This window comes from Capra hircus, chromosome 2 (assembly GCF_001704415.2).
Source record: "Capra hircus breed San Clemente chromosome 2, ASM170441v1, whole genome shotgun sequence".
NCBI lineage: Eukaryota > Metazoa > Chordata > Mammalia > Artiodactyla > Bovidae > Capra > Capra hircus.
Genome location: NC_030809.1, coordinates 121,792,240 through 121,805,124, shown reverse-complemented (window position 1 = coordinate 121,805,124; position 12,885 = coordinate 121,792,240). Strand labels below are relative to the sequence as shown.

Sequence of the window (12,885 nt, the reverse complement as noted above, 5' to 3'; positions counted from 1 at the left end):
AGTACAAGATGGCTTACAATAGGCAAAGTATCTTCAAAAATGATTATACTGGTCTTGAGAGAAGGAAGCCTGATAGCCTCAATAATTACCCTGAAATGAACTACAACGCTGATTACATTATTTACTGTAGTCTCATGAACAAGCAAGCATGATATTTTATAGCTGCGCAGGAAGGAAGTTTATGGAAAGTAGCTATTAATGTGTCCATTTATATCCCACCTCTCTGTAAAGGCCCCAAATCTAGAGAGAATACAGAGTGGAAAATTTCACTCCCGATTTAGACATCTCTCTAGACTCCAGAGTAAGCTGCTCAGCTGGCCTCTCTTGCAGTTGAAACAAAGCTGGACGACTGCATGATGAGCCTCTGGGCCAGCGGCCCAAGAGCCAGGCTGGAACATGAGCTGCTGGAGGGGACACACTCTCCCTCATGTCAGGGATTCTCTTGTGTGAGAAATGAAAGAAGCCTTCCCTGAAATCGATGTCGGTCAAAATTCGGATACACTTAGATGTCCTTTTAGCAGTTCTAATTCGGAAGAGAGGGGCAGAAACTCTGGGAGGATGCTGGAGCCTGAGCTAGCCTTCTTGGTTGTTATTTCAGCAGCTGTTATATGTACAGCTAATAGCTGTTTGATTGGGTTTCTTAGAGCTGCTTCTGACACAGAACAATGAAGCAACACTTTACATTGTATCTGTCCAAAATTCAAGAACTACTTTGCTTGAGCCTAAGGAAAAAAAAAAAGATAATTATCTGCGAACATCGGCAAGAGTAATTAGGGGTTCTAGAAAAATCTCTGCAAGGAAAACATGTGAGAAAGGGTAAAAGGAAACTTTTGTCATTATTCTGGAAAATCGGAATGTCCAGACTAAGATTTTGAGACACATCTAGTTATTCCTTCTTCAACTGTTTGACTCTTGGTTAAACTAGATTTCAAATAACATTACCTTACTGAAAGTCACATTACCAATTGTGGAGGTGAGACTAGATGTAGCTTTTAAGCAGGTATAAGGTGCCTGAGAGCAGAATGCCTGTCAGCCATGAGCTTAGCACTCACAAGAACCCGAAACAGTACCTGAACAGTACCTTTCATGGTGGGTGGTGTGTACACACTCTGCTTCCTTTGCTTAGGGGTTGCATTCTGTGCCTGGATAAAGAAAAAAAGGAAAAGTCTTATACTTGGATAAAAAGTACAATGTCATTAGCCCTTTGAGAGAAATAAACACCTACTAACAGTTTATTTTAAGTAGAGAAAAGAAACTACTACTAATCCTTCGCATTTTAAAGAAAAACATAAATGCCAGGACAAAATACACTCCAAAACTATGACTAAGGTATAATTATATCTGTTTGTAGAATTGTTAATGGTTCTGGAGGGTTAATGAGAGTCTTTGTTAAGTAATACCAATGTACAATCCTATGGAATTGAGATGTTCAATCTAATAACTCCATTTACTGGAAATTACAGTGTTGAGGTACTTTTCCTTCATATGTTCAAAAGATCTTTCATAACAAAACTTATACTTAACACTCTAACTTAAGCACTTTGGATCAGAATTAATTTATTGGGGAAGAATTTTTTGCACTAAAAATGATACAAATTGGAACACTTTTAAGGGCCAAAGTTTTAAAATTTAGATGGAGATAAACATATAGATAGATATAGGTGTATATATATATACATAGGATATATGTATAAACCATTATTCATTATAATAAATTATATATATGTGGTCTTTATACCTCAATCAGGTTATATCAAAAACTCCTTTTTAACAGTGTATCTACTATATTTCAGTGTCGCAAAGGCTGGAGTTTTCATGTCTGGAGCATTTATTTTTGCTTCGAAAATTTCGACTATAAATAATTGCAAGATACTTTCTGAGGATTGTTCTAGACTTTCTATCCATATTAGAAAGAACATAGTGTACAGAGGCTGAAAAATATGAGAAACTGTTTCACAGTAAATAGAGCTTCAGGCATCTTGACTCACACATACTAAAGCTTACTTGCCCTCAAAGGAGTCATCAAGATGTTGGTATTTAAAGGATGCAAAAACAATCTATTAAAAACTAAAAAAATTCAACCAAATAGTTACTGAATCCATATCAACCAAAGCAAATGGTACAAGCAAATTTCCCCAGAATAGAGTGTTTGAATATGTCTGTTATGCGCAGATGCAAGCAGGGCAGCTCTACATTAGTATAAATGTGGGGATGTCTGAGACTTCTGCTGTGCCTCTATGCATTCTGTTACATCTGGTCGATTTTAAGAAGCATTCACTTCCAGTTTTATTATATATTATTCCCATATACACATATTCAAAGATGAAGTAGAAAATTAATTCTACATAAAAGTTGGTTTGTTTAGTAAAGTTTACCAAGTAATAAAAACTATTTTATTGTAAGAATTTAGTTTTCAAACCATTTCATGTTTACAATTTCAATAAATTTTTAGAAATGTTCTGAGAGACACGTTCTGGTATTTTGTTCTTTCTACATTGCTGTATGCCTACTCATGTGGCCATTAATTACGAAGTCTGCATGAATCCTATTCAATACTTATTCCATTTATGGACACACATTTGCTCGTTTTCTTGTATTTTGTATATCCTTTGTTAGCAGCCACCCTAGCCTCCCCTGGTTCACATTTTCAATGTGAACTCCTGCATGTGTGTGTGAAGCCTCTGGCCTCAGGTTCTGCCCTCGGTTCCACACATCAGAGAACCTTTAAGAGGCGTCTGTCCTCCACCTTCTTGTTCCAGGATTCCAATGCTGGCTGCCCCAGGCTGTGATGGTCACACACCACCAGTCACTAAACTGCAAGTATCAATACCGTATCTTGACTCTAAAATCAGTAGTTTATTTTAGAGGTTTTTCCCAGGGGTTAGGATTTCATAGGTGGAGAATCAAAGGTAGAGGTCACAATTTAATGACACCCTTTTACTGTTTATTCAGTCAGGAAAAGCAAATTAAATAGTTTATACAACACAGTTGTATTGATATCATATTTTGTATCACAATCAAATTGAGCTGGTTGTGTTTTTAGCTGATTGGATTGGACATATATTTAACACAAAATAGAAGAAAACTTACTTCTGCTTGTGTGTTGGTCACCCTCTTGTCATCTATTTCTGCAAGAGAAGTAGGTGCAATTTAGATATGTTTTCTTATAATATGCACATTAAAATTTCAATAACGTGGGACAGAATGAATTAATCATTTTCTAATGCTTATACAATTTCCATGACTCAGTCTAGTGGCTGAGAGGGAAGCGAGACACAGAAAGAAACAGTTGCCTTCTGAGATAAATCTCTCCCAAAGGTTTAAAAAGGTAATAAAAAAATTACAGTGAGATCCCAAAATGCCCACCAGCAATCTGGAAGGAGGACCAGCTGTTGGCATCATGAACCTCACAGTGTTAAGGCACAAATAACCTTTCCTCATGGATTTTGCAGTCCTGTGTATTGACTGTAGCCTCTGTCGATTTTCCTTGTTTACCTATAAGCAGAACAAACCTACTTTTCCACTGAGCCCAATCCTGACTCTAAGAGAGGCAGCCCTCTTTTTTCTATATGCTCCTGGAAAGAATCAGTAACTTTGTCAGAAATATTTCTTATGACACTTCTAGGGCAACTTCAAAAATATTTTTTAACATCTTGGAGTCTCTAAAGTTTCTTAAATACAAATGTCCAGTATTCAATAAAAATTACTAGATAAAAAAAGAGAGTAATAACTAAGAATATGAAAATGTAGAAGCCAACTCATAGGTGATTCACATATTGAAGTTCATAATCTAAGACTATGATTAATACATTCAATGAAAATATAAGGGGACAAAATAGATTTAAAGATAAACAATCTTAACATAGAAATAGAATCCATGAAAAGAAGCAGCTTCAGAATTTCAACAGATAAGATCTCAGTTTAAAATGGGCATGTTAAATCTAGCAGAAGATACAAATATGTTAATGAAACAGGAGACAGCTCAGTAGAGTTATCCAAGCTAAAGTACCCAAAGGAAAAAAAAAAAAAGAATGGAAAAAACAGAACAGAAAATAACTGACAATTGAGATACAGTCAAAAATGTGTAAAATAAGGGTAATTGGAGTCCCGAAAGTAGAAGAGGGAGAGAATGGAAGACAGAATGATCAAGGATTAAAAAACAGATGAGACTGATATAAGACACTTAACAAACCCCGAGACAGAAACAAGAAAACCAGAAGGAGAAAAAGGACCATTGTGTTTAGACTTACGATAGTGAAGGACCTAAGCTACTCCATTTTGTAAAACTTCCCAGAAAAGAGCTTTTTGGAAATCCCTTAACCTCACCCCAGGGACCAATCAGAACCCGTGGCCAGCCCGGGAAATGGGAACCAATCAGAACCCAACACCTAATCCTTCCACAGACGGTAACCAATTAGACGTCTCCCAACCCAGAAACTCCCGTTTTCAAATTTTTCGCACCAAAATACCCTATATAAGCAATGAAACCCAGAGCTCGGGGCTCCTCCCTATAGCTGCTGCGTCGGTGGGAGCCCCAGCTAGAGCTTGGTAATAAAAACTCTCTTGCTTTTGCATCCGATATCGGCTCCCTGGTGGTCATTGGGAGATTTCGCGACTTGGGCATAACAGATAGCAATACTTCTGATGGCCAAATATAAAAGAGAAAATCTTAAAAGCAGCCAATTGAGAAAATAAGTCTTCAAAAAGCAGTAAGGTAGACCAAAACAATAAAACAATGGAATCGGATGGTAAACATTTAAAGTAGTCAACCCACAATGTTATCTGTAGTGAAATTACCTTTCCACAATGAAGATGAGATATTAAATCCTGCTTATTCTAAAATAAAGTTTTTGCTTTTTAAAAATTTTTTTGTAATATATATCTTTCTTTTGGTCAAAATGAAAGTACTAAAGCTCCTTGTCTAATTTCTAATTTTAAGATATTGAAAATTTACAATTTTTCTAATTTCCTTTTAAGTATAATTATGGCAGTATGGTTCCTGAAATAATACTTCTGATAAAATCTTGTTGTATCTTTATTCATAAACACCATTAAGAATGCTCAGTGTATGTTTCAGTTATATGTTCCACTCCATTTAATAAATGGGCTTATATACTTTGGCAGAAAACTGAGATATTATCTTAAGTATATTTATATTTTCACTCAGTATTCTTTTTAATTTTTTCTATCCCCACTTTGTAGGAAGAAATTAATGCTGTTGCACAGAGGAGTAGCAACAGAGAAAAACCGTTTAGTCCTCTTTTTGAGGTGTTCTAGAGACTTAATCATGACATTGGTGCCATCTTTGACGGTCTCAGAAGGAATTTACCATCAGATCTCTGAAAACAGCAGTTTCTAAATAAAACCACATTTCAGCTGATTATCTTCTGTTTATATTGCTTTGAGTATACATGGGTTTTTTTGTTTTGTTTTGTTTTTTTTGAGATCCTTGGATCACAGCTGATGAGGAGATAATCTGCAGTTGAACCACATAGAGAAGGGCAGAATCCAGGACAAAATTTCCATAAAGGCTCTAGGTTTACTAGTTCAGAAATGATCACTGACCCACAGGTCTTCAGAACTGAATAAGAATAAAACAAATACAAATGAAAGAAATAGCTGTGCACAGTTCATCTCTTCGTTTTGCATGTGAACTTGTCATTTCCTTGTGGTTTTAGCATTTTAACATAGAATAAGTCAGTTTTAAAGCGCCAGAGAAATCTATCAGGTATTTCTTACAGTAGGGGACTAGAATATTGCCTTGTTTCTTTCTAGTAGGGCTATGCAAAATCTCTTAAGACAGCTATGGTAAAGCCTCTGTTTTTGACTTTTTATCAAACTCTTGACCTTCCAAAATGAACTCTATTCATAAGCCTTCTTGCTGAAAACCTGCTGGGCTCTGTTGGAGGCCTATCATTCGGGGCTGTGAGTTAAACCACCAGGCAGTGGTTTCAGCTGTGTTTTTCTTTGGGCTGTTAGATTTAGTCAAAACTGGGGCCCAAACTGAAGCTGCCAGAGCAATGAATTTATATGCATTGGAAAGGGGGATGTGGGAAAAAGAAGCAAACCGTAGGGATAGTTTCACCCTGTTGTGCCAAGATTCACACAGCTGTGTTTTTCTTCTTATATTATTTATAGCTTTCCACTTTTAATTGACAAAATTAGGGAGACAGCCTCATTATCAAATAGATTTTTATCTCTCAGAGCTCCCCATGAAATGGTTCATTTTTGTGGCAGCAGAAAAGAACCAGGTACAAAGTATTCTATGTGGCAATGGTGAAGGAGATGACAAGGAAAACGCAAGATGAATCATGTTGGTTTATTAAGAAAGAACTCTCAACCAGTAATTGTCTTGTGATAGAGGTTAGAAATATTCCAAACTACTTTTATGCTTATATTTCATGATTTCTGCTGTCATTTCCAAACACAGTAAAAGAAGAACAGAAAAATCAGATCATTTAAAACCTCAGAAGTCTGTTTTTCATTAGTAGTCTCGATTTTTATAAACTTGGTTTCTCTTATAAAACATTTTTTATCCTACCACAGAACCAGCTTATGTGGGGGTCAAAGAACTGCCGCATCATCTTATCAATTGTAATTTTCAGTCTTCGGTAAAGGTTTTCTTCTTGTTTGGCATTTGGATTTCCCATATTTGCTCCAAGAAAATAAGTTGATTCACTTAATGCATGGATTTTTTTTTGGGGGGGGGAGGCGGGAATGACATCTGTTTAAGCAGTTACACTCATTCCAGTAATTCTGATTTTTAAAAAGTCTATCTCTTTTTCATTGAATTACCTAGAAAGCTGATTGCAAGTGATATTTTTATATCAATTTTATAGATTTTAAAAAATATCAGATATTTCAGGTAATTGGACTATCAAGTAATTATTTAACAAACACTTATTATCTTCTCAGCAGTGTGCTCTGTCATTTTGACTTAATAATACCTTTAACAGAATATGATTAATGAAGGTTTCATCCAATTTAAAAGACTAAAATCTCACTATTCTATCACATAGAATACCACTGAGGTATTCGTAGCAGAGTCCCCAAATGAAGACGCATAACTAAGAGTAGGGAAACAAGGTGAACGCAAGAAAATTATTCAGAGGTTAATCATTTGAATGGTGATGATAGGGAATTTTGAGAAAATCTACTTTAGAGATAGGTCTAAGAGGCATTGGTATGAGAACAGATTTAGCTTCTTACTAAAATTTGGAATATTTAGTACTTTTTCCACTTCATAGAATGCCTTCTATTTTTTTCCCCCACTAGCTGTTAAAATTGACAGGGACTTTTAAAATCTGATTTGCAATTTGTACCAGTCCACCAGAAAAAAATGGAATATTTTCCATTTAAAAAAAAGGTAATGGAATATAAAGGTAAATTTCTTAATGTTTCTTTATAGCTCATAAATTTAATTACTTGACATGACTGTTCAACCTGAAAATACGATCAGTGTATTTCTAATTTAAATTGTCAGTTCATAATTTGTGAAGACCGATTTTGGAGGCTACAATTCATTAAGAAAAACTGGGAAGAAATGCTACACTTAAAATTAGGTTTAAACGTATTATGAAGCCAATAGAAGTGAACATTTGATCATTTGAAGCTTCTGTACCTTAATCAAACTGCTAAACTAAAGGATTTCTTGTTTAAGTCAAATTCTTATTTCCTATTTGAGATCCTCCACTGAAAAACATTTTAATTTTTTCCCAAATTCTTTTGCATTTTCGACTGTGTAGATGTACCACTGTGAATTTCAAAGTAATTTTATCTAAGTAGATCTATCATGAAAAGACTATTATAAAATGACATCAAGTAACAGTTTTCTTTTAACTAGAATTCTCTATAAGAAGTAAAATTCTCTTTTTTAGCTATAAATGAAAGATATATTCCTAAAAATCACAAAGTATCTACATATTAAAAACATATGTCCCTATAAACATGTGGTAATATTTTCATAGCTTAATCCACTATAGGCATTCTGTCATCAATAGTAAATGTGCTTTTGTTAAAAACAGAAAGAAAGGTCAGTGGAAGTATATCTTTACAATCCTATCCCACTTCATATAACTTTTGTAGACTTGAAAAATATAGAAGTTAGCTCTTGTCTTAGAACATCTATAAACATTTGCTTGACGTTCTAGGTAATATTTCTCAAAAAAAAGATGCTTTATTCAGTTTTAAAGCATGGAAGATTAAACATATTTGTAATCTAGTTCTAATACAACTCTTAGTATTTTATCTGTCCTAAAAATCTTGACCTTCATACAATCTCTCAGTTTTATTGTCTCAAATGTAATTTACTTGAGGATTTCCAGTATGCTTTAAAAAGCAATGATTGTTTATAGTAGGTATATAAAAGAACTATTAAAAGACAAAGTACTGTAATTAGATACACAATACATTTAGCACCAAGTTCAAATAAAACAGAAAAAAAATTATGTGTGTGTTTACACATCAAAAGGGAAAATAGCATTATATTTGTATAAGTCTTAAAACATTTTTCCTATGAATGATGATACAAGAAGAAAATGAAGACACATTCTTAAATGCAGTTTGTAAGTTAGCACCTATGATAGTCTGTTTCGTATGTAAGGCTGTTAATATGGATCTAAAATGGTATATTAGATTTTAAATATATTTAACAGCAATTTATTGCATGTGTAATATGTGTTGGGAGTCCTGCTAGGAAGTGGGGTTTAATCCTCATAGAGAGTTTAAACTGTATTGAAAGAGAGTGACAAAGAAACAGCTATAGTACACTGTGATAAGTAAAGGCTGTAAGAGAGGAAGCACAAGGTGGGTGGGGCATCAAACAGCCTTGGCAGAACCAGTGGAATAAAGGACATTTAAGCTGGCATGGTCCTGTCAGTAGAACAGGAAAAACCAATGAGCCAAGGAAGTTGGATGGGATAGGACTGGGGAGGAGAATACATTTTAATCAGAAGAAAGTGCAGGAGTATCTATCACTGGAGTGTGAGAAAACATGACTATTTTTTAGAAATTACACACACACACACACAAAACAACTCAGATATTTGGACAGTAGAATGCCAGGGGTGAATTCAGAGAAGTGTTTGAAAACCTAATAAGCTAGATAATTTAGGGCTTTGTAACTACATTGAGAAATTTGGACTTCATTCTAAAAGTGATGAAAAGTGATGGTTAAAAGTGGTTTTAACCAGAAAGAGGTATGATCAGATTTCTGTTGTAGAAAGAGCCATTAACAGTTATGCATAGAATGGTTTGGAGGAAGCTATCCTGAGTATGATTAGTTCAATTAGGGAGGTGTTGCAGTAATTCAGGTGGTAGAAAAGGATGATTTGAACTAGATAGGAGAGATGCTTAAGAGAAAGAAGGGTCTGGACTTGGGGGCTCACTGGAGGTGGGAAGGGAGTGACAAAGAAGGAAAAAGAAGTCAAAAAAAGCTTCTGGGTCATAAAATGAGTATTTATGGAAATGCTGTAATATTTATTGACTAAGTGGGAAGGGTTCAGGAATAGTCTTTTTCAAAACTGAAAGCCAAGCTGAAGATACAGGCCTAAAAGTCATTGACATCTAAATGGTCAGCGATGCCATGCAATAGGATTAAATTACCCTACAGGAGCATGGTGAACTAAAGAAACAAAGGCTCTACATGAACCCCCTTAAGTAATAGCAATAGTTATGGCATAGACTGAGGCAGAGAGGTCTGTAAGGAGACACGGGAGTAGCCAGGAGGTAGATGGGGGAACTTCGTTGGTGACCTATATGACTTAAATCATTCTTCAGAAGTAAGCACAAATTTGTCCTGGGTCATCCATGCCACGTTTAAACTAGAGGTTCATACGCAAACTGCTGACACATGACTTGTTGTGCAGGTTACATGCATTACACCATATCTAAGCATATATAGGGGACTGGAATGCAAAGTAGGAAGTCGAGAAACACCTGGAAGAACAGGCAAATTTGGCCTTGGAGTGCAGAATGAGGCAGGGCAAAGGCTAGTAGAGTTTTTCCAAGAGAGTGCACTGGTCATAGCAAACACCCTCTTCCAACAACACAAGAGAAGACTCTACACATGGACATCACAGGATGGTCAACACTGAAATCAGATTATATTCTTTGCAGCCAAAGATGGAGAAGCTCTATACAGTCAGCAAAAACAAGACCAGGAGCTGACTGTGGCTCAGATCATGAACTCCTTATTGCCAAATTCAGACTTAAATTGAAGAAAGTGAGTAAAACCACTAGACCATTCAGGTATGACCTAAATCAAATCCCTTGTGATTGAACAGTGGAAGTGAGAAATAGAGTTAAGGGACTAGATCTGATAGATAGAGTGCCTGATGAACTATGGACGGAGGTTCGTGACATTGTACAGGAGTCAGGGATCCCCATGGAAAAGAAATGCAAAAAAGCAAAGTAGTTGTCTGAGGAGGCCTTACAAGTAGCTGTGAAAAAAGAGAAGCAAAAAGCAAAGGAGAAAAGGAAAGATACAAGCATCTGAATGCAGAGTTCCAAAGAATAGCAAGGAGAGATAAGAAAGCCTTCCTCAGTGATCAATGCAAAGAAATAGAGGAAAACAACAGAATGGGAAAGACTAGAGATCTCCTCAAGAAAATTAGAGATACCAAGGGAACATTTCATGCAAAGATGGGCTCGATAAAGGACAGAAATGGTATGGACCTAACAGAAGCAGAAGATATTAAGAAAAGGTGGCAAGAATACACAGAACTGTACAAAAAAGAGCTTCACAATCCAGATAATCACGATGGTGTGATCACTCACCTAGAGCCAGACATGCTGGAATCTGAAGTCAAGTGGGCCTTAGGAAGCATCACCGTGAACAAAGCTAGTGGAGGTGATGGAATTCCAGTTGAGCTATTTCAAATCCTGAAAGATGATGCTGTGAAAGTGCTGCACTCAATATGTCAACAAATTTGGAACTCAGCAGTGGCCACAGGACTGGAAAAGGTCAGTTTTCATTCCAATTCCACAGAAAGGCAATGCAAAAGAATGCTCAAACTACTGCACAATTGCACTCATCTCACATGCTAGTAAAGTAATGCTCAAAATTCTCTAAGCCAGGCTTCAGCAATACGTGAACCATGAACTTCTAGATGTTCAAGCTGGTTTTAGAAAAGGCAGAGGAACCAGAGATCAAATTGCCAACATCCGCTGGATCATGGAAAAAGCAAGAGATTTCCAGAAAAAAATCTATTTCTGCTTTCTTGACTATGCCAAAGCCTTTGACTGTGTAGATCACAATAAACTGTGGAAAATTCTGAAAGAGATGGAAACACGAGACCACTTGACCTGCCTCTTGAGAAACCTATATGCAGGTCAGGAAGCAACAGTTAGAACTGGACATGGAACAACAGACTGGTTTCAAATAGGAAAAGGAGTACGTCAAGGCTGTATATTGTCACCCTGCTTATTTAACTTATATGCTGGACTGGATGAAGCACAAGCTGGAATCAAGATTGCTGGGAGAAAAATCAATAACCTCAGATATGCAGATGACACCACCCTTATGGCAGAAAGTGAAGAAGAACTAAAAAGCCTTTTGATGAAAGTAAAAGAGGAGAGTGAAAAAGTTGGCTTACAGCTCAACATTCAGAAAATGAAGATCATGGCATCCGGTCCAATCACTTCATGGGAAATAGATGGGGAAACAGTGGAAACAGTGTCTGACTTTATTTTGGGGGGCTCCAAAATCACTGCAGATGGTGATTGCAGCCATGAAATTAAAATTAAAAACTTTCCTTGGAAGGAAAGTAATGACCAACCTAGATAGCATATTGAAAAGTTGAGATATTACCTTGCCAACAAACATCTGCCTAGTCAAGGCTATGGTTTTTCCGGTAGTCATGTATGGATGTGAGAGTTGGACTGTGAAGAAAGCTGAGCACTGAAGAATTGATGCTTTTGAACTGTGGTGTTGGAGAACACTCTTGAGAGTCCCTTGGACTGCAAGGAGATCCAACCAGTCCATTCTGAAGGAGATCAGTCCTGGGTGTTCATTGGAAGTTCTGATGCTGAAGCCTAAACTCCAATAATTTGATCACCTCATGTGAAGAGTTGACTCATTGGAAAAGACCCTGATGTTGGGAGGGATTGGGGGCAGGAAGAGAAGGGGATGACAGAGGATGAGATGGCTGGATGGCATCACTGATTCGATAGATGTGAGTTTGAGTGAACTCCAGGAGTAGGTGATGAACAGGGAGGCCTGATATGCTGTGATTCATGGGGTCACAAAGAGTTGGACACGACTGAGTGACTGAACTGAACTGAACTGAAGTGAATATGTACTAAAAATATATACTGTATAGAACTTTCTCATTTCCTCTTTTATGCTTAATTTCAACACAGATGCCATTGTAACAGATAAATCAGCTATTTCTTTGCTTATTTATTGCTTATTTTTATTTAAAAACCAGTATATTTGAGGAGGTTCAGTACATCTTCCACATTTCAGACTTTTTGAGAGGTTTGGCAGGAAGTTGGGGATATCATAAGACTCCTTGGAAATCAGTTCTTGTAAAAGAAAATGTTGGTGGTTTAAAAAATAAAAATTCAGACACAGATGGATCAAATTTATTTCCACACATATGAATTTGAATGTGAAGTGGTTGACCAAATGCATTTCGCACTCATCTAAATATAACTCTGAATAGTGAATTGAAAAAAAAAAATGCTGATTTGTGTGTTCTCTTGCTCTTCTAATATTTAGCCATCACCATTTACTAGTCAGTTTTTCTTTGATTTTTTGGGGCCTCACTGGAGTTGTATTTCCAAAGGTTGAGAAGAAAGTTTTAAAATATTCTTGTTAAAATTTTCTTAAAGATTACTTCTCATAGAGGATGGTTCATATAGCCTGTGTCTCATCCCATCAGC

The 12,885-nt window shown here is 36.3% G+C and overlaps 1 protein-coding gene across 2 annotated transcripts in view; it reads right to left on the bottom strand.

The window, feature by feature from the left end:
* PPP1R1C (protein phosphatase 1 regulatory inhibitor subunit 1C) overlaps positions 1–12,885 on the bottom strand; it is a 121,423-nt gene that overhangs the window by 69,349 nt on the left and 39,189 nt on the right. For both annotated transcript variants that reach the window (XM_005675893.2, XM_005675892.2), the window contains exons 3-4: positions 3,091–3,128; positions 1,082–1,142 (exon numbers count right to left, since the gene is read on the bottom strand). In XM_005675893.2, the coding sequence (XP_005675950.1) occupies positions 1,082–1,142; positions 3,091–3,128 (99 nt within the window). The remainder of the gene's footprint in view (positions 1–1,081; positions 1,143–3,090; positions 3,129–12,885) is intronic.